Here is a 22103-nt window from a genome sequence, read left to right as displayed (position 1 = left end):
TCCTCATATTAAAGCCCCTCCCTCTTACATCACAGTTCTCCCTTCATATCAAACTCCCCTCTCCCAATATTATAGTCCCCTACCCCCTTACATCACAGTCCTCCCTTCATATCACATTCCCCTCCTCATATTTATAGCCCCCGCCCCTTACATCACAGTCTTCCCTTCATATCACATTCCCCTCCTCATATTTATAGCCCCCGCCCCTTACATCGCAGTCCTCCCTTAATATTACATTCCCCCTCCCTATTTTACAGATCCCCTCACCCTTACAAAACAGTTCTCCCTTCATATCACATTCCCCCATACTGTAGCCAACTTCCTTATATCACCTTCCTCCCTTCATATCACAGCAGGTGATTGCTTTCTCAGACCTCCCTGGCAGTGGGTGGGAGGGAGAGGGCACCCATGCTGTTGACTGGCAAAACTGCAGCCAGGATAGGGCTATCATGCAGTTACGGTCTTGACTGCAGTCTGCCATTTAGCGATGCCTGATCTATATAATGGGTCTGCTTGCTTCTCGTGGCAATATATAGCAGAATAGAGTGACCATGCTTCAAATTAATGACACATCTGTTTGCATATGTAATACTTGTATCATCCAGAAATCAATTTAGCTTAAAGCAGACATCTGGATCAATAATGGACATGCACTTTATGAGCATATTCACACCTATGCCTTTTTCCTCCTGTCTTTTCCATTTAAATCAATAAAAAAACACATTAAAACACATTGCAATACACTATGTAATTAATTACTTAATGCACATCAATGCATGTTGATGCATTAATGTAGTCCCTGGCTGCAGCTGCCCCTTTCACTAGCCTACCTGGTTACTTTTCCATGGTTCTCCCAAACTGCACACCACAGTAGTCTTGCACTTTATTCGCTTTTTGCACATTATTTGTCTCATAGGATTTGCACATTCATGTGTGGATTTGCACATTGTTTCAGCTTATTTTTGCACATTATCAAGTCATCAGGTTTGCCTATTTATGATTGATTGCACTGTAATATTGATGAGAATTATTATATATTTATATATACATTTTTACTTTTATTGGACATTATTTATGAATTCAGGAATTTAGGTAGCGCCACATACTATTCATACATAAGTGGTTAACATTCCCAATAATCCATTGGTAATGTTCTTTCATGAAACACCTACCTCTATTAAAGTGGTTGTAAAGGCAGGTTTTTTATCATAATGCATTCTATGCATTACGATAAAAAAACCTCCTGTGTGCCTCAGACCCCCTAATACTTACCTAAGGTCCATCTAGATCCAGCTTGATCCATCTCGATCCATGTTGCATGACAGATTTGGCTGTCAGGGACTTCCCTCCTCATTGACTGAGACAGCAGCATGGTGCCATTGGCTCCCGCTCATGTCAATCAAAGTCAGTGAGCCAATGAGGAGAGACAGGTGGCAAGGCCGGGCCACGGCTCTGTGTCTGAATGGACACAGGGGCTCTGCTCAGGTGCACCCATAGCAAGCTGTTTGCTGTGGGGGCACTCAACAGGAGGGAGGGGCCAGGTGCACAGAAGAGGGACCTTAAAAGAGGAGAATCTGGGCTGCACTGTGCAAAACCAGTGCACAGAGTAGGTAAGTATACCATGTTTGTTATTTTGAACTAAAAAAAAAAATGAGACTTTAGTCTTTAACTTTAAATCATATAAAAATTTGTACTGTAATTTCTTAATGTGGGTAAGTTTCTTATACCCAGTTTATGGAAAAGAAATGGAGATCAATAGGCTCAGTAAGGTGGATGTGATTATGGAAAATCAAAGGTGGATGTATACTATCTAGGATCAATATAATATTCTTTATAGTATTTTGGCAGGTTGGATTTTCAATCCACTAAGAAGGAGTTAATTGTACCAGGATATCCTATTATTACAAACTCACATTTGTAAATCATAGTTCATTCATCTACAAAAACAGATATGGGCGTATGTATGAGTATTTTTGTAAGGTGTTTATTGATTTGTATTTAAAAGACAGGGAAAATGTACATTTACTATGTAAGAGCTTGCCAATCTATGTTATAAGCATAGAATTTGACAGTTCAATAAAGCAGTAATGTCACTTTTCTGGCAATATGGCCCCCCTTAACATGGCCTGCACCTAATTCATGAAAGCCTTGCACCAGTTTCAGTACAAGTACTGGCATTTGCTCCAGATTTAGGTAATTCTTACTACCAGAATCTGTTGCTATGGCCGTTACAGAAGTGAAAAGAATTACCGTGAGCAAACTGGCAGTAATTAGGCCAACTCAAAGTTGACTTACAGGGAAAAGGGAGATGTTGGGTGTTCATTAATTTATTAATATACCGTATTTAAAAGTGTTTGCATTTACATCATTGGATGCTAGCACAAAGGCCGCCTGCATCCTAGCTACTATTGACACTATTAACAAAGGTCACATTGAACTTATAGTGGGTGCAGCCTGATGCGGTACTCAGAGCATTTTTCATCAGATCTGCCTTGCCTGTGATTGACAGCAGATGGCAGTGATGGGTTTCATAGCTGCTTTTCAGTCCAATAGTGGTTTTAGAATCTGCCCACTGCCATCTGCTGTCAATCACAGCCAGGGTGTTCTTCATTAGTCTCTGCCTACCTGACAACTCAAATTCACAGCCACTATGCCTGTTGAGTGGGGGGATTCTTATAGGGAACCCTGAGAGACTAGTTCCCCATCAGGTCAACCCTACCTGTGATTGACAGCAGATGGTGGTGAGCAGATTCCAAAGCCTTTGCTTAGTCTGAACTGGACTCTGAAGCAAAGCCCCATTCATTTTAAGGAATAGGGAAGGGAGTGTCAGGTAGAGGATGAATTGAATGACATAAAAAATGCAGACACAGTGTGCAGTTAACCCTGTGATGTGCTGAGGAGGTGTAGATAGCGATGTTCCCTCTCCATTTATATCAGCGCGAAAATGTTTAAAAAAAAAAATTGCATAATGGATTGAACTAATAATTATTCACGATTGTTTCCCCATAAATACACTTTTTTTTATAACTAGCCCATTAAGGCATTTACTGTCACGTGTATACAGATTTGTTTATCTGAGACGGCAGATGTTATACCTTCCTGCTTATTCTGACTCTGATTGTTGTGAAGCGACTATCCCTTGTGAGACCTCTATGCCTGGCCTGTATACGATATAATCACTGAGGACAATCCTCATCAGATAGTTTGAACTCACCAAATACTGATTCAATCCACAAGATGCTTTTATTCTGATCATCAGGTTATAACGGATGACAGGATACAAACAAATGAATAGGTTGTAATATTTATGCAGTCAAAAGATGATATTGTCTGTAGCTTACAATGCAGAATACATGTGCCCTGCTACACGTGGCTTGTAGCTGCAACTATGGCACCGGAAGTACAATAACAGGAAGAAGGGTGGAGCATTACATACAAAGGAAGTGTGTCATAACATCAGGCAAGGGAAAATGAGAAAACAAGTGCATTACCAGAAAAGGTCACTAGATGACAGCATGTGAACTAAATATAAACGTCCATAGAAAATGGTTAGGAAAACAATCTATATCAATTCTATGCCCCGTTGGGGCAGCACACTGCTATTTATTTTTAATAATACAATATATTTAGAAAATGAATCAGCTCTGTTTTAACTGTACCAGCAAGAGGACTACTGCACATGAAGGATGTAAAATAATGTTCTTCCTAAAATAGCCAGCAGGGACAGGTTCCATTCTAACATGTTTTGCACTAGACACAGCACTTTCTCAAAGAATAATAGAATAATTTGAGTTCAAACCAAGGATTTCCTTTACACATATCCAGTTTTCGCAATATTATGTTACTTTTCTTAGGGTTTACTGTGTCCTTCTTACAAATAGGAGGTCAAAACTATATTTTAGAAATGGTCTATCAACTGACTTATCCAGTAGTAAAATCTACAGTGGCCGATCATTGTTCCGTTGCTGATCCCACTGAACCATCAAAGATGATACCTTTGACCACTGTATATGCTAAATACACACTTTAATCTTACCCTTTACAGCTCAGAGTTTTGGCCTTTAGCAGCTGGTTCTCGATCCAGTCAGGTTTTCGTTTCTGTAGATCTTCAAGCACTCTTTGGATTTCATCCTTGGAATTAGTGGCTTTGAATTCAGCTATCTTTTCCAAGCACACGCAAACCAAAGCAAGCCTCTCGTGGCTCCATCTAGACAGGGTGGTATCTGTCAGCTGTTCTGTGGCATTTCCATCTTTCAGTACATGGCATATCGTTTCAATTAGGTTCCACGCTAATATTCCTATATTCTTTATTGCAGAGTACTGTTCTGATATTTTTCTTTCGGAGAAAGAGTAGAAATACTTTATTGGCAGAAGTAAGCAGGCAATTACTGAAGGTAGCTTGTTGATTACAATGGAGACTGCTTCAGCTGTCAATCTTATGAAATCTAAAGAAAAGGAAAACAAATACCATGATCCTGAATGCAGCTGCCCAATAATAGCAAAAATGAGCATTAAAGTAAGCCACTCAGCCTCTAGCCAATGTAGAAAAGTCATGTATAAAGCCAGGGCACAATTCACAGTTAACTACAATGTAAAATACCTCTTTTGTTACTCAGTATAGACAATTTACTTTTGTGTAAATATTTGAGAACATCAGATGTATTTTTACCTTTACCATTGTTCCTGAAGACCTGTATAAAAGATTTTCCATATTAAACAAGATACTCATCTACTGAATTATTTGTATGCCATTGACACATTTTAGATTTTCACATTATTACAAAGCCATGCAGTTCTATTAGATTAATACTGGCTTTTGCCAGAGCTATTAATTCTTCTTGAAAGAAGCTTGTTTAAAGTATATGTGAACCCTAGCAATAAACCTTTCTTATTTCCTTCCATACCTGAAAGTGTATACATCTCTTTGACCTGTTGATCCTGCAAAAAAAAAAAAACTAAAAACTTGTGAGCTAATTTTTTTCTGCTCTTTTTGCCTCTACCGCATTATCAGTTAGTCTTATAAACCCCTCCTATTTACAATATGTTATGAAAAGAAGCTACCTGTAGTCATAAACCACTTCCTGCCCCAGGCACAAATACTGCTGCTCCAATACAATGCAGGATGAGAAGGTTGTCACCGTAGTCTAGGAAATGACACTTCCTGTTACATTGTTATTTCTGTTTTTAGATACACTTTAGACCCCTTTTACACTGGGGTGGTGCCGGCATTGGCAGGGGTTTACCGCTGTTATAGCGGCGCTTTTCGGTTGCCATCGGGGTGCTTTTAACCCCTGCTAGCGGCTGAAGAAAGGGATAATAGTGCCCGTGTTGCAGCGCAGCCAAAGCGATTTGCAGGCGCTTTGGCTGCACTGCCAATTAATTTCATTGGGCAGGGCTGGTGAGGGAGCGGTGTATATACTGCTCAGGGCTGTTTTTAAGGCAGCGCAAAAAGGGCAGCTGCCCTGGGCCCTGTCATTGTTGTGGGGCCCAAAGCAGCTGCCTCCTACTTGCCAACTATCCTGGTTTAACTTCCCTTGTCCCTTGAGGTTTTAGTCCTGTGCTGTGTCCCGATATCTCAGTGTGAAGTTCTGCTACTAATGCTGCCCAGCTCTGCCATTTTGTTGTGTACAGATGACTTACCTGCAGACCCTGTGTTTACATGTAAATTACCAGCATTCATATGTAAATAGCAGTGGCATTCATATGTAAATAGTGGCGTCCGGTGGCATTCATATGTATTTCTTGCCCCCCTGAGGTCATATCCACAGTAATCTCTAGCAGCCAATCAACAAACAGAAATCATGTGCTGTAACCTCTAGCAACTAATCAGTGAGCCGTAATGTGTGCTGTAACCTCTAGTAACCAGTCAGTGAGCGGTAATGATACACTATAACCTCTGGCAACCAATCGTAATTGCTGCCTGATCTGATTCCATAAACTGATTTTGAGTCTAGCTGCTATATATTGCATGTCTCAGAAAAGGTGGAGAGAAAAACTACAAGGGGGGGGCCCCAAGAAAAGTTTTGCCCAGGGTCCAATCAATATTAAAGATGGCCCTGACACCCCAAAGATGCTGCTGCAGGACTTTTTTCCTGTCCTGCAAGCGCACTGGGGTGGCTTGAGAGGTGCTATTTTTAGCTCTAAAATGCCTGAAAAGAGCCCCAGTGTGAAAGGTGTCTTAAAGTAGAATTATAGGCACAAAAAAATACATTTTTGTAGCACCCTTCTCCCCCCATACACAGTATATACTGCTAGATTGTCTAGGAAGGTTTTAACAGAATGGAGTCCATAACTTTTACCATTGTCCCACATCCTCCCTACATGCTGGAAGACCAGTTTCTAAAAGCTACTTATCTTTGCCCCCTCCCCAACCTTATCACAGTGGTCCTACATTGTTTGTGTGCATGTAGAGGGTCTTCTCACTTTCTGGCTGGGAGAAGACCAGAGCACCAGCTGCTGCAGGACAAAGGTGCAAGACATGTAATTGCTTTTCTCTGAAAGACCTAGACATAACTAGCAGAATTTCATGCGTGGCAATGGGGGAAGGCAGATAAAATCTTTAACATAGGTTCAAACCTGGACTACATTTATTCTAAGTTCATAGTTACGTACATATATTTTAAACCACTGCAAATAGCCCATTTTATAAAACAAAATCGTTACCTTTATGCTTTGCCTCTTTTCTACCCAAGTGCCTGAAACTCCATTTCTCTGGTAAAGCTCTGAGCAAAATATCAGTAGCATTATGATGATGTGAGCCAGACAGAGAATGATCGCTGGGCTCCATGGAAGTGATAAGAGACACCACCTCTTTCACCATGCCTCTTACCGATTTTAAGAGGACTCGTCTTAAAAACTTGATCACTACATTTGTACTAGTATGTCCTTAAAAAAAAAAAAAAAAAAAGGAAAAAGACAATTAAAATATATATCCTTGAAATAAATTCTCTTAAACCTACAAAATAACTAATTTTCATCAAGATGCTAGTTAGAGCAAATGTTAAAAAAAAAAAACCTAATATGAATGAAGATCTTAAGGCTAATATGAATACACTTTTAGTCCACATATTTCACAAAACGTCCAATGCCTGTGGATTTGTAGCCTGAAGGATAACATGGAAAATGGTGCAGAAACAGCTGTTTGCAGAAGAACGGTGCAGTAAACTGTCCATCTTCTGTGAAACAACAGGAAAATCTAAGCCTAGCCACTTTGCCCACCACAACATTCAACAGAAATCTGATTTGTACATGTATAACACTTGGTAGTTATCTGATTAAAGTAGATTTAAATGCAACCATTTACAATATGTAAACCCTAACAGTGGACTTAATTCTTCCCCTTTAGTCTGTTAAAATATACCAGTGTTTTGTATTATTTGTTCCATATGTGCAACAACAATGCCCGTCGACCTTCTGAAAATGTTCTGTGCTCTCTGCCTCTGCTGTACTTTTAAGAAGTCACATTGTCCCCAGCTATCTCAGTGATACTACAGAATACACCTGCTCCCTATTATATGAATGAAGAAAAGAGGAGTTATGTTCTGTAGTAGCCTTATGACATGAAGTATGCTCATGGCAGGATTAACAGATGAAGTAAAAATAAAAAGGATTGTAGCCACATAATTAAAAAACTGGCAACCTGCAATGTATTACATAGTTCCATGGTATGTAAGGTTGAATAAAGACAATAGTCCATCCAGTTCAACCTGTGTAGGTACACGTCTCAGTGTCTATTATTTCCCCTTATCCTTGTATGTTGTGTTCTTTAAGATGCACATCCAAGAGTCTCTTAAAAATATACATACTCCCTGTAGCCACCACCAATTGTGGAAGAGAGTTCCACATCCTTATTGCCCCGACAGTGAAAAAACCCCTACGTAGTTTAAGGTTAAACTGCTTCTCCTCCAATCTCATTGTGTGCCCCATGTTCTCTTACACTCCTTGAGACTGAATATTTGTTTTCCTATGCTGGGATTGCCATTGAGGTATTTGTAAATCGCTATCGTATCTCCTCTCAAGCATCGTTTCTCCAGTGAGAATAGATTTAGTGTTTGCAGTCGTTCCTCGTTATTAGGTTCCTTCAGTCCCCTTATTAGTGTTGTTGCTCTTCTTTGGACTCTCGCCACTTCCAGCACATCCCTTCTGAGGACTGGTGACCAGATCTGCACAGAATACTGCAGATGTGGCCTAACCAGAGTTTTATAAAGTGGCAGGATTATAGTTTTATCCCTGGAGTATATCCCATTTTTTATGCATGCTGGCTTTGGTAGATGCAGCTTGACATTGCATGCTATTGCTCAGTCTGTCATCTACTAGGACCCCCAGATCTTTCTCCATCCTTAATTCCTCCAGCGGTTATCCCCCTAGTGAGTAGTTTGCATTTATGTTTTTTTCCCCCAAGGGCATAACTTTATATTTTTCCATATTAAATCTCATTTGCCATGTATTTGCCAACTCAATTATTTTGTTCAGGTCTTTCTGTAAAATGTCTATATCCTGATGTGAAGTTATTGCCCTGCTTATTTTTGTGCCATCTGCCAAAACTGAGATTGTGCTATTTATCCCATCCCCTATATCAGTGATGGCGAACCTTGGCACTCCAGATGTTTTGGAACTACAATTCCCAGGATACTCATTTACACTGCAGAGTGCATGAGCATCATGGGAAATGTAGTTCCAAAACATCTGGGGTGCCAAGGTTCGCCATCACTGCCCTATATCATTTATGAATAAATTGAATAGAATTGGTCCCAAGACAGACCTTTGGGGTAATTTTTTGAATATTGGTACCACATTGGCTTTTCTCCAATCAGCTGCTACAAATCCTTTCAGTATGCTGTCCACAAAGATTAGGAACAATGGGCTGGCTATAAACTGAGTTCTCTGAGGACTCTTGGGTGTAAGCCATCTGGTCCTGGTGATTTATTTGTATTAAGTTTATCTAGTCTTTCCTTCACTCTGGCCTCTGTTAGCCACAAGGGTATGCCCTGTGATGTGTCACTAACAGTACTGTCACGGTTGGTATACCCCTCCTTTTCCTGCGTAAAGACTGAGAAGAAGGCAGCCTTGTCTTTTATGTGGGCAATGTGCTTTGATTTTGCCTTTTTACTGTTGACATTACTTATGAAGGGGTCCTGCGTGGCTGCAAAACGTTGATTTCTGCTGTGTTAAAGCTTTGGACCCAATTTTTTGGTGTGCTGGTTCTTTTCTACTGTTAATGTATCTAAAAAAAATTACTTTGGATTTTTTTTACTCTCCCCCACTATATATTTCTTGTAGTCTTTTATAGCCACCCTGATTGCATTCTTACACTTTTTATTGCATTTCTTGTAGTGTTGGAATGCGGACGGTGACCCATCCCCTTTATGTTGTTTAAAGGCTATTTTTACTCTTTAATGAGGCTTTATTTAGATTACGGTTTAGCCACCCAGGTTTCACCTTCGCCCTTCTATATTTATTGCCCATTGGAATTCACTGTGCGATACCTTTGTTTAATATGCTCCTAAAGCATTCCCATTTTTCTTCCGTGTTCAATGTATCTAGGATTTGGTCCCAATTGATGTCATGTATTAATGACTGCAGATCAGAAAAATTGGCACGTTTGAAATTTTGTGTTCTTGTGCTACCCTCGTGCCTCCTTTTTCTATGTTTTTTACGTTAAATGAGATTATCCTATGATCGCTAGATCCCAAGTTATCCCATATTTCCACACCTGATATCAGACTAGGTTCGTTCGTAATGCATAAATCTAGCAGGACATTCTTTTCATTTGGGGAATCCACCAATTAGGACATGAAGTGGTCCTGTAAGACATTCATGACATGACAGGCCCTTTAATGAGTGTGATGTCCCTTCTGCCCAGTCAATATCGGGATAATTGAAGGCCCCCAGTATTATGCCCTTTTTGTTACTGTATTTAGAAACACTTTATAATCTCATACAGTTTTAACATGTAAATGGAAATTCAAAAAACATTTTTTTTTTTTTTAAATATGCAGCTTTCATTAAAAACACCTGGTGACCCTGAAGGGGAAGCACTTATAGTGCTATAGAGTTACATAGTGTTATAAAGTAACAACTGTCATTTCAATCACTGTCACATTCACCCTGGTTGAGACTACAAGTGTCCATGCCAACACAGACTGTGCAGCCATGGTCTAACTGTTGCCATTACCAGTATACTGGTCCAGAGCAAACATGCAGCTGATGCAAAAAGAGAGAGTGAAAACTGTATTTGTTAAAAGAAATTGCAAACTAGGCAAGTTAAATGACAACCATTTATGACTTAGCTCAGCTTTAATGACCTATTGCAAAGTATATGATACATTACGCTTGAATTAATTTCTGCAGAATTAGAACACTTTGTACAGTGTAAAAAAAAAAAAATTTAAAGGAAAAGGAGTACAGTGCAACATCGCTATAAATTGTACATTCTACAAAAAGTTAATCAAGGTGCGAAATGGGACTTTTTAAGGCAAATAATTTTTTATAAAACCATCTTTTATTTGATACATTTTAAAAATAATTTCAAACAAAACATACTCATAACAATAGAATCTTTATATAAGTAGTATAATCAAGAACAGAATTCTAAAATCATTACAACATCATATTGCATGATGCAATATGATGTTGTAATGATTTTAGAATTCTGTAAAATTAACTTTTTGTAGACTATAACACTTTCTATAGTTGAGAATAACCCCCTTATTAATTCTGGGCATCTGATGACAAGCTGCCAAGTGTCACATGGGCAAATGGCTGATTATAATCCCTAAAAGATCAGTCCATCCAAAACATATTTTGGTTTTTGGTAGATACTTGAGAGTTAAACCCCCTGAAAGGTTATTTACAGTAGCAAGAAAAAGTATGTGAAACCCTTAGAAAGATCTAGTTTTCCTTTTGCCTTGGGTGCCAACTTGGCTGGGCGGCCATTACAAGTTCGAGTAGCCACAGTAATAAACTGTCTCCATTTATAGACAGTTTGTTTAACTGTCAGCTGATGGATATCTAAACATTTTCAGATTGGTTTGTATTCCTTTCCAGCCTTATGCAGATCAACTACTATTGATCATATGTCTTTACAGAGCTCCTTTGTGTGAGGCACAGTTGACATTAGCTAATGCTTCTTATGAACAGCAATCTTAAAATATTTGAGTGTCTTATCAAAGTAGCTTTAAACCACACCTCCAAACTCTTTTCATTAATTGGACTCCAGGTGTGTGAACTAGTCCAATTACCTTTCGTTGAAATAAATAATGTGTGGATTTATGTACTTTTTCATTTTTTTAGCACTGCAAATGTTTAATGGGTGTGTTCAATACAGACACAAGAAATTAGAATTAGGTTTGTGTGTTATCAGTAAGCACATTGTGTTTGTCTATTGTTGTTACTTAGATAAGTATTAGATCATATTTTATAACAAATTGCTGTAGAAAAACAGTTAAAGCAGGAGTAAACCCACACTTTTTTTTTTTTTAAACAAAAAACCTGCAAGGCAAAGGCATAATCAGCTAGTATGAAGCGCATACTAGCTCATTATGAAATACTCACCATAGAACAAGGCAACGGTATCTCGCCCAATCCACGCCGAGGGAGCTGACATGTTCCCTTGGCACGCCTTCTGGGTATTGTGGCTCCGGCACTGTTAGTGGCTGAAGCCGCGATATACGTCACTCCCATGCATGCGCGCGGGAGACTTTTTCCCGGCAAGGTCTGGCAGTTCTGCCGGACCTTCAGCCGTGTCTTAAACGCGCATGTGCCGCATGAAGTCAGCGGCTGCATTAAACTTAAATATCTCCTAAACCGTACAGGTTTAGGAGATATTAATTTACCTACAGGTAAGCCTTATTATAGGCTTACCTGTAGGTAAGAGTAAAAAAAAAAAAAAAAAAAGACTATACAACCGCTTTAATTCCAAAGGGTTCACATATATTTCCTTGCCATTGTTGGGACCCTGTTGGTGAGATCTCTGCACTTGAGTACCCGATTGTGCACACTTGCTGTGTCTATTATGAGGCAGACCCCTCTTTTGGAGGAGCTTGAAGAAGTAAAAGTAGAAAGAAGACCCAGCAGGGAGATTAAAATTTTTGAAGTGTCCATGATGCCAGCAGCTGATTCAGACCGTATTCCACCCATCAGTAAAATATTACTTTTGGATGAACTAGCCCTTTAACATTTTACCCATACCAATATCTAAGTGTGCTCTTCTGTCTGCAAAGTTAGCTCTCTATCCAAAGTGTACCATGAATGATGGCATTGAGATAAATCCTTATTTTACACAATATTTTTTTAATATTTGTACAATCACTCTAAACAACAAATAGAAGCTTATACAGTACACCTTCATTCCATTTTTACACCACTGTGTGGTTTGTCTTATCTAGCTGAAAATAACACATCCATCTGTATAACATCACAGATAAGCTGGTTCTAACAGAACCCTAAAATACATGGTGCTCGCAATGTTTATTTTATACCAGTTTACTAAATATGTTCATATTTTTGGTGTTACATAAGTTGCTCAATTGAAAAACATACAGTGTATATGCCAATTCTAAAAAGGACAGTAATTACTTCAGTGCTTCAAAAGGATTTACAAGTAATCTGCGAAAGTTAACACACTGCAAGCCATCTGGGTTTGCATGTCTTGTAAAAGAGACAGTATTTTATGTTCTTCTATCTCATCAAGTCCCATGTTTGACTCACACTAAACTGGAGTTTTGCCTTCTTGCATTTTCTAGTTTTGTGACAGCTGCTGCATCTCAATTCTACATCATTGACAGACTTGTTTCTGGCGTGTGGATTGCATGCAGATGGAAATGCTGGTCATTTTACCAGATATTCACACTTACACTGTGACTCAACAGCCATCAGAATATGAAAAGCTGGAGCCACATGACAGAATATAAAGAGGTATAATAGTGTTAGTCTTAAAATACACAATTTTTGGGCCTAGCACTGAAAAATGATAACATCTGGACACACTGTATACCAGCATAGTTGGAATCATAATTAACACCTAAACTTTTATATTCAGGGATATTTTTTATTTTTTTGCATTCAATATTAATATTTAGCTTCCCAAGAAGCCTCTTAAAGCAGTATTAATTCCATGGCTGCAAACACTGAATGTTCAGAGTACTTCTTGAACATGTGCGGTACTGTATAATATATCTTTTCTAAACAAGGGCAGGTGAAGAACTAAACACTCACCTGAATTTATTTCTAATAAATAACTCTATGCTGACTACACTGTGCTTGGCTGCTTGGTTATTTAAGTTTCTGTATATAATATGTTATATCTGTTAGGTACGCATGGAATGTTCTTTTTTTTTTTATTCAGTTTTGGCCAGAACACCTAGATTTTCCCTCTCACATTGTATGTTAATTGGGACAGTAAGCCAATGAAAAGGTTACCCACAAAGACACCAAGAAAACATTACATAGCTTGCGGTATCCCTCCCTCACTCTTCCAAAAAATAAAAGTTTGGCTAGAGTGTTGTTTATCAAAATCTTCAAGTAATCGTGAATTGCTATGATATTATAATTTGTGTTATTCTAAATTATACTTATCCCAAGGGTGTATGGCAATTGAATATTCCCTGGATCAACAATTTCTGGTGTTACCTACCAATGTTAATATCCAGTTAGAGCTGGGTGCATTTCTACGGTATATGCACAAAATATACTTAAAACAATCTATTGACCCAAAATTAATTCTTGACGGAGGCTATTCTAGATTTTAGCAGCTCCACTTGTGGCTTTTCTTATATGGAGGTTAATGGCCTGAAAGTGAATAAATCGACACTAAGTTCACTATATGGACCACCTATGTGTTTATACATGGTGATCATATTCCCCCCTAATAGACTCATCTCAAGAGAGAATAAATTCAGTTCCTATGATCCTTCCTCATAGCTGAGCTCCTCCATGCATCTTATCAGTTTGGTTGCCTTTCTCTGCACTTTCTCCAGTTCTCCAATATCCTTGAATGTGAACTGGTACCCAAAACTGAACTGTATACACCACATGAGGTATTACTAAAGATTTTTAAAGGGGTAAAGTGATGTCTCTTTCTGGAGTTATACCTCTTAATACAAAAAAGCATTTTGCTAGCTTCAGAAACTGCAGCTTGGCATTGCATGCTAATATTAAGTCTATTATTTACCAGAATGCTTAGGTCCATCTCTCACATTGGTTCCCCTAGCTGTTCTCCTCCTAGAATTTATGATGCATGCATTTTTTAGCCTCAAAGTACATGCCTCTGCATTAGACCTCAATTTCCTCACAGTTGCTCAATTAACCACTTGCTTCCTGGGCACTTAAACCCCCTTCCTGCCCAGACCAATTTTCAGCTTTCCACGCTCTTACACTTTGAATGACAGTTGCACGGTCATGCAACAGTGCACCAAGAATGAAATTTTTATAATTTTTTTCACACAAATATAGCTTTCTTTTGGTGGTATTTAATCACCACTGGGTTTTTTTTTTGGGCTAAAAAAAAGCGAAAAAGAGCGAACATTTTGAAAAAAAAGTTTCATAATTTGTTATAAAATTTTGAAAACAGGTAATTTTTCTCCTTCATTAATGTGCGCTGATGAGGCTGCACTGATGGGCACAGATAGGCTGCACTGATGGGCACTGATAGGCTGTACTGATTGACACTGATAGGTGGCACTGATGGTTGGCACTGATAAGTGGCACTGATGGGTGGCGCTGCTAGGCAACACTGATGGGCAGCACTGATCGTTGGCACTGATGAGGCACTGTGTGTGAGGGACAGATGTCCCTCTGGCAGAAGCTGGTGATTGGCTTTTTTTCCCCGGCACACTGATAGCGCAAGGGAAAAAAAAAATTACCGATCTTCTGTTTACATCACGTGATCAGCTGTCATTGGATGACAGCTGATCACATGGTAAGGGGCCAGGATCGGCTCCATACTCCGATCTGTGATCAGCCGACTCTCATAGACTCAGTGATCACAGAGCACACCACGTGCGTCCCACAGGGGGGACGCAGGCAGCTCATGAACAGGAGGACATCATATGACGGCCTCCTGGCAATTAAGGTCAGTGCTATAGCCATCATTCAGCTATAGCGTGGGTGGGAGGAGGTTAAATAGGGTATTGAGACTGGCTTGTAAGTTGGAGACATTCTGTAAGGACGTTATGCCACTACTTATTACTTAGCTTGCTGTCATCTGCAAACACTGAAATAGTACTTTTAATCCCAAACTCTATATCATTTATATATATGTGACGTATAATCAGCGCAAACAACCACTCTAATCTGTGCAAATAATGAACAATAATTATAATTTGCCAAAAAAACAAGGCAAAGACTGCTGCTAACACCCTTAACATGAGTCCATTCAACTTCCAAAACTTAAAGCGGGAGTCCGCCAGGAGTGGGCGTTTTTTTTTTTTTTTAAAGCCAGCAGCTACAAATACTGCAGCTGCTGACTTTTAAAATAGTGACACTTACCTGTCCAGCGCATGGGAATCAGGAAGTGGAGCCTTGCGGCTTCATTTCCCGGTTCCCTACTGCGCATGCGTGAGTCGCGCTGCGCAATGAGGATGGACCCGCTGCCTCTGGGATCTGTGTGTTTCCCAGCAGGCAGCGGGGGACTTTCGGAAAGGGGCGTAATCTACGCCCCTTTCCTCAGAGAGCTATCCAGGAAGTGGGTGCAGATACCTGTACTGTACAGGTATCTGCACTCCCCTCCCCCCTGAAAGGTGCCAATTGTGGCGCTGGAGGGGGGGAGGATTCCAATGAGCGGAAGGTCCACTTTAGGGTGGACCTCCGCTTTAAGTACAAAATATAAGTGCAGCACACTAAACAAATTAAAACATAAGACATAAATATAATCCCATAGGTGAAATAACTAATGTAGTATCAATAGTGTAACAGTAATAATAAAAGTGGCAGTCCTTAAAAAATATCCAATGTGTTCAGTGCCCACCACCTCTGGATAAAATGCCTGCTCACCTCCAAGAGTCACAAAAGCCTAAGTGAACTCCACCCAGGATGGTACTGGAACATTCCTCAGTTGGCGTCCCTGAAACATGCTACTCCACTTCTTGAGTCTCAATCAAACATATAACATACCAAAAAATAGAAATTAAGAAACCATAGTGCTCTCTGCTACAAGTTTATTGAAAACTAGATCAAGGGATTAAAAACGCTCACATAAATATGTGTAAAACAAGCATGTTTGCAGCTCACAACGCTGATACTAAAGTGAATAGTGACATCATGGTTGACGGCTCCTCCCACCCACAGGCATTACGTCATTGGATCCCTTGATCCAATTTTTTCTCATGGGCTCCCTTAAACTGGATCCCTTGATCCAATTTTTTCTCATGGGCTTCTTCAGAGATCCCTTGATCCAATTTTCAATAAATTTGTAGCAGAGAGCACTATGGTTTCTCCATTTCTATGGAGAAACCAATACCAATACCAATTGTGATTGAGGGACACCAATTGAGGAGTGTTCCAGTACCATCCTGGGTGGAGCTCACTAAGGCCTTCGTGACTCTGTGGTGAGGTCATACTTTGGAGGTGAGCAGACATTTTATACGGAGGTGGTGAGCACCGAACACATTGGATGTTTTTTAAGGACTGTCACTTTGTTTATCACACTATGGTGGAATCTTGATATTGGGGACTGTTACACTATGGATACTACATTAGTTATTTCAGCTATGGGATTATGTTTAGGTCTTATGTTTTGATTGTGATTGTGTTGCACTTATATTTTGTACTAAAAAGTAAGGGTTCCAAACTGAACCTTGGGGTACACCACTAATAAACTTAGACCTTTCACAGTATGAATTATGAATCGCTACTCTCTGAATAAAATCTTTTAGCCAGTTTTCTACCCATTTACAAACTATATTTTCTAAGCCTGTAGACTTTAACTTACACAATTGCTAAATGTGTCAAATGCTCATGCAAAATAAAGTACACTATATTCACAGCCACCCCTATATCTAGATTTGCTTGCTTCCTCATGAAAATAAATCAGATTTGTTTGACAACTTAAGTCTTAGTGAAACTATGCTATTGCTTAAAATATTGTTTCTAGCAAAAGCTCTCCCATCTGGTATTTTAATAAACGTTCAAGTATCTTTCCAACTACATTAATTGAACTAACCAGTCTCTGGTTACTTGGTAAAGACTTTGATCATTTTTTAAATCTAATTAGTCATTAAAGAGTCTCTAAAAAAAAGTAACAATGAGTTTGAAATTACAGAGTCCAACTCTTTAGGGGCATGTAAGTATATGCCACCTGGTCCAGGTGCTTTATTTATTATTTATTTATTTCAGTTACTTATATAGCGCCATCAATTTACACAGCGCTTTACATATACATTGTACATTCACATCAGTCCCTACCCTCAAGGAGCTTACAATCTAAGGTCCCTAACTCACATTCATACATACTAGGGACAATTTAGACAGGATTCAATTAACCTACCAGCATGTCTTTGGTGTGTGGGAGGAAACCGGAGTACCCGGAGGAAACCCACGCAGGGACAGGGAGAACATGCAAACTCCAGGCAGGTAGTGTCGTGGTTGGGATTCAAACCAGCGACCCTTCTTACTGCTAGGCGAAAGCACTACTCACTACACCACTGTGCCACCCTTTATTCCCCTTTGTTTTGACTAAAGTTTTCTGGACTATATCAGTTTTGAGCCATTGTGGTTCTTTTGGGGCTATGTAAATTCTATACCAATTATGGACTTCAGCACCTCCATACATGTATATATGAATCCATGAACGTATTAAATACCTCTGCCTCTTTGTCCCCAATCACCAACTCGAATTATATTGCAAAGAGCCTACATGCTTTTGACATGACCTTTTTCTTTTATTATATTTTAATTTTTGGGGGTTTGTCCAACTCTCTTTTGCAACCTGTCGTTCATTTTGAATTATTGCTCCCCTGTTTTCCTTTTTACATATTGTTATATTCTTTGTAACTTTTAAATGATGATAGTGTGCCTTCACTTTCATATTTTTTTTAAATTTCACTTTCTTATAATTCATAGCTTCTCTAACATTGGACATTAGCCACATAGGTTTTATTTTTAGCCCTTTAAATGTACTGCCCATGGGAATATATTTTGCTGTGTGTTTGCATACCATCAATTTGAAACATTCCTATTTATGTTCTGTGTTCTTCCATGGCAATATTCACTCACAGTCTAGGCCCCAGTCTCCCTTGAACCACCAAATGCTACTCTAAGAAGGAGATTTTACAGGTGAGTGTCCAACAGAGCTAAATCTATATTATTCACTTACACAACTTGTTCTGCTCTACTGAGCCAGTATGGGCGAACTGAGATTTGCTGATTTATTTGCTGAGTTTATGTTCTCTTGCGTACATATAAATGAATCCTGAGGGTGCCTGGTTGCTACAGTAGATGGCATATGTAAATGCATTTATGGCTAGATGAGCTGCGTGATACAAACATATACACAGAGAATCAACTTTGTGCTGTACCTGTCTGGTTACAGAGAGAGTCCCAAAGTTGCTCCTGATCCATGTATTTTTCCAGCAAGATGGTAAAAGAACAAGGAGCAAATGTACAATAAGAAAAAACTGCCAGGAGTGCTTCTGGTAAATTTTTGCCATTGTTAGCTTCCATCGTTATAATTTCCAAATTAGTTGATTCCAGACATGCTGCCTCCCTTACTGGAACAGAAATGTTAATGGTAAGGTTAAAACATTAAAAGAAAGATTTAGCACAGATTCCCTTACCTTAACACTGCATACTATCTTTATTTAAAATTGAACTACAGGTAAACAGTTTGCTTAAAATATACACATGTGAAATGTTTTATCAGATAAATATGTTTTCTTTTGCTCAGCAATTGGACCATCTTGCAGACCACATTGTAATTAGGCAATTCATTTTGGCACCGGGCCCATCCCAACCTATGGATTGAACTACGAAGGAGAAGCAACACTGATGAGATCAACCCTTCTGTCCTTATTCTCGTGAACCTGTTCAAAGATTATGCTGACAGTTATGTCCAAAGCAATAGAACCTGTTGAGCTCACGGGAGCTAAACTAAGGCTGGCCATACATTATACAATGTTCTTGTACCATATTCCTTTAGATTTACCAAAACCATATAATATCGGGTCTAACCTAAACACTTTCAATATGTAATAAATGCAATAAGGAAGGCCCTTGCTTAACATAGTTAAAGGTAAATCTAAATAAAATTTAACAAGAAAATTATATAATGTATGGCCAGCGTTAAAGTAAAATGTTACCTTCCTTAAATAAACTACTCTACATATAATAGAGATGTAAGGAAGCCATGTTGGAAGCACAGCCAGGATAACTATGGCTCCCTCCACAGATACAGACAGGATTGGACAAGGAGTGTAAGATTACTAGGTAAAAATAACAGAAAGTCTGAGGGCTTGTTCACATCTTGTCCATTGAGCTGCATTACCCTGTCCACCTCCACATGTATGGTGTGAACAAGGCACAAAGAAAAAAAACAAAAACAAATGCAGCCACATCATTTAAGGACTGATTAACTGAAATATAAAAGTTTTTTTCGTTTTAGGGTTTAGATATGCTTTAAAGACTAGTGTATACAAACATTTAAAGTGGGAGTCCGCCTTTTTTTTTTAAAAGCTAGCAGCTACAAATACTGCAGCTGCTGACTTTTAAAATAATGACACTTACCCGCCCAGCGCGCCCGCGATGTCGGCACCCGAAGCCGATCTCTCGATCGTCTCTCGGGTGCTGCCGCCGCCATCTTGGGTATGGGAATCAGGAAGTGGAGCCTTGCGGCTTCATTTCCCGGTTCCCTACTGCGCATGCGCGAGTCGCGCTGCGCAATAAGGATGGTCCCCGCTGTCTCTGGGATCCGTGTGTTTCCCAGCAGACAGCGGGGGACCTTCGGAAAGGGGCGTAGATTCTGCGGAAAGGGGAGTAGCTTCTGCAGATATCTATGCCGGAAGTGGGTGCAGATACCTGTACTGTACAGGTACCTGCACCCCCCTCCCCCATGAAAGGTGCCAATTGTGGCGCCGGAGGGGGGGGGAGGGTTCCAATGAGCGGAAGCTCCACTTTAGGGTGGAGCTCCTCTTTAAGATCATTGAAAATCAGTTTGAGTCTTGCTTTTAAATTTGCCTGGTAAATTCATTGTAAAAAACATTTCCCAAAAGCATCTCAAAGGCCCTAATATGTCTAAAACAGGGGTGTCCAAACTTTTTTCAAAGAGGGCCAGATTTGATGAAGTGAACATGCTTGAGGGACGACCATTTTGTCTGACATTCTTTAAACCATTAAAATTCGGTCTAAGTGTGTTCGTCCGAGCACTAATACACGGCCCAACAAGAATTCTCTTGCCTTTGTGCTGTGTGTGGTGAATAGATGAGCTCAGGTGTGTTATTTGGATATATCGTATTTAATCGGCCTATACCACGCACCTTAACTTTAAAAAGGAAGTCTCAGGGAAAAAAAAATCTTACATTTTAAATAAAGAACTGTGAAGCAAAATAAGGGTCAGTGCCCATCTGCAGCCCCCCCCCCATATTGCCATGAATACAGCCCCCACCATATTGCCATGAATGCAGCCCCCACCGTATTGCCATGAATGCAGCCCCCAGCTTATTGCCATGAATGCAGCCCCCAGCTTATTGCCATGAATGCAGCCCCCAGCTTATTGCCATGAATGCAGCCCCCAGCTTATTGCCATGAATGCAGCCCCCAGCGTATTGCCATGAATGCAGCCCCCACTGTATTGCCATGAATGCAGCCCCCAATGTATTGCCATGAATGCAGCCCCCACTGTATTGCCATGAATGCAGCCCCCACTGTATTGCCATGAATGCAGCCCCACCGTATTGCCATGAATGCAGCACCCACCATATTGCCACGAATGCAGCCCCAACTGTATTGCCATGAATGCAGCCCCACCATATTGCCATGAATGCAGCACCCACCCACCACAACTTTATTCATGATCTTGGCCTTTCTGATATTTGGGTTTGGGTAAGGTCCATACTTGCCATCATAGTCGGTCCTGTTCAATATGTTGACCATCTCCAACATCTCTCCAAAAGACATATTTGAGGCCTTAAATCTTATCTTCCTGGATCGGGACGTTTCAGGCTACGGGCTTTCCTCACCCTCCTCCTCGTTAGTGGAACTATTAGTGCGCACCTGCGTTCTCTCCGCCATGTGCTCTCCCAACTGCGCGGGAAGCGAAGGGGCGGGGAATAGTCTGGAAAGAACGTCAGGGGCGTGCAGAGTTTCACGCATGCGCACTGTATATAAAACGCAACACATGTGTATCGTCCGTACGATCTGGGAGGAGAGTGTGAGTCACGGACGCGACGAACGTGGAAACGAAGGTAACATTTTTAACTTGGTGCTTCACTAGACTAGACTGCTTGTATCTAGGCCGATGTTGGGACAAGATTAGGAGGGATTTTAATTGCATTATTAGTATTTGAGGGTTTGTCTTGTGTTGTGTCTTGACAAAATGGATCCATTCACCAATGCCAACTTTATGGGGCTATTCATAGAACTGTACATGGAGATGCCCTGCCTGTGGCAGTTCCACAACAAGTTTTATAATGACAGATCAAAGAGGAACGCAGCACTGGAGAAACTGCTTGCTTTGTTGCGGATCATGGTCCCCACGGCAGACATGACCTATCTGAATCGCAAAATTGTGGCCATGAAGCTTACATATTTCAGGGAGAGAAAGAAGCACCTGGAGTCCTTGAGAGCAGGCGATACAGATGCTGTTTATTACCCCAGGATGGTGCACTTTGACAGGCTGCATTTTCTGGTAGACCAAGGGGTACCCAGGCCACCACTCTCCAGGCTTCCTCCAAGGCATCCTTCACCCCCAGCTGAGGCTTCTGATGTCCAACCTGGGCCTTCCAGGCAGCACCATGTGGTGGGGCCCAGCTTGAGACAGGTATTGCATTGTTGAACATATTTCTTGTGTTGCATGTAATGATGTTAACTAGATGTTCTTATTGATCAGTAAGTTGAGATTTCTCCAAGTGGTTTACATCTCAATAGACAGTAGTGACCAAAAATGATTGGGATGG

The 22103-nt window shown here is 40.2% G+C and overlaps 1 protein-coding gene across 4 annotated transcripts in view; it reads right to left on the bottom strand.

The window, feature by feature from the left end:
• KIAA0825 (KIAA0825 ortholog) overlaps nt 1-22103 on the bottom strand; it is a 760685-nt gene that overhangs the window by 411619 nt on the left and 326963 nt on the right. For all 4 annotated transcript variants that reach the window (XM_077462388.1, XM_077462390.1, XM_077462389.1 and 1 more), the window contains 3 exons: nt 18513-18704; nt 6664-6885; nt 4037-4445 (listed from right to left, as the gene is read on the bottom strand). In XM_077462388.1, coding sequence (XP_077318514.1) covers nt 4037-4445; nt 6664-6885; nt 18513-18704 — 823 coding nt within the window. The remainder of the gene's footprint in view (nt 1-4036; nt 4446-6663; nt 6886-18512; nt 18705-22103) is intronic.

The sequence above is a fragment of the Lithobates pipiens genome, unplaced genomic scaffold, assembly GCF_037356315.1.
Source record: "Lithobates pipiens isolate NorthernLeopardFrog02 unplaced genomic scaffold, aLitPip1_a1.2 Scaffold_3, whole genome shotgun sequence".
Classification (NCBI taxonomy): Eukaryota; Metazoa; Chordata; class Amphibia; order Anura; family Ranidae; genus Lithobates; species Lithobates pipiens.
This window is presented reverse-complemented; position numbering and strand designations above follow the sequence as displayed.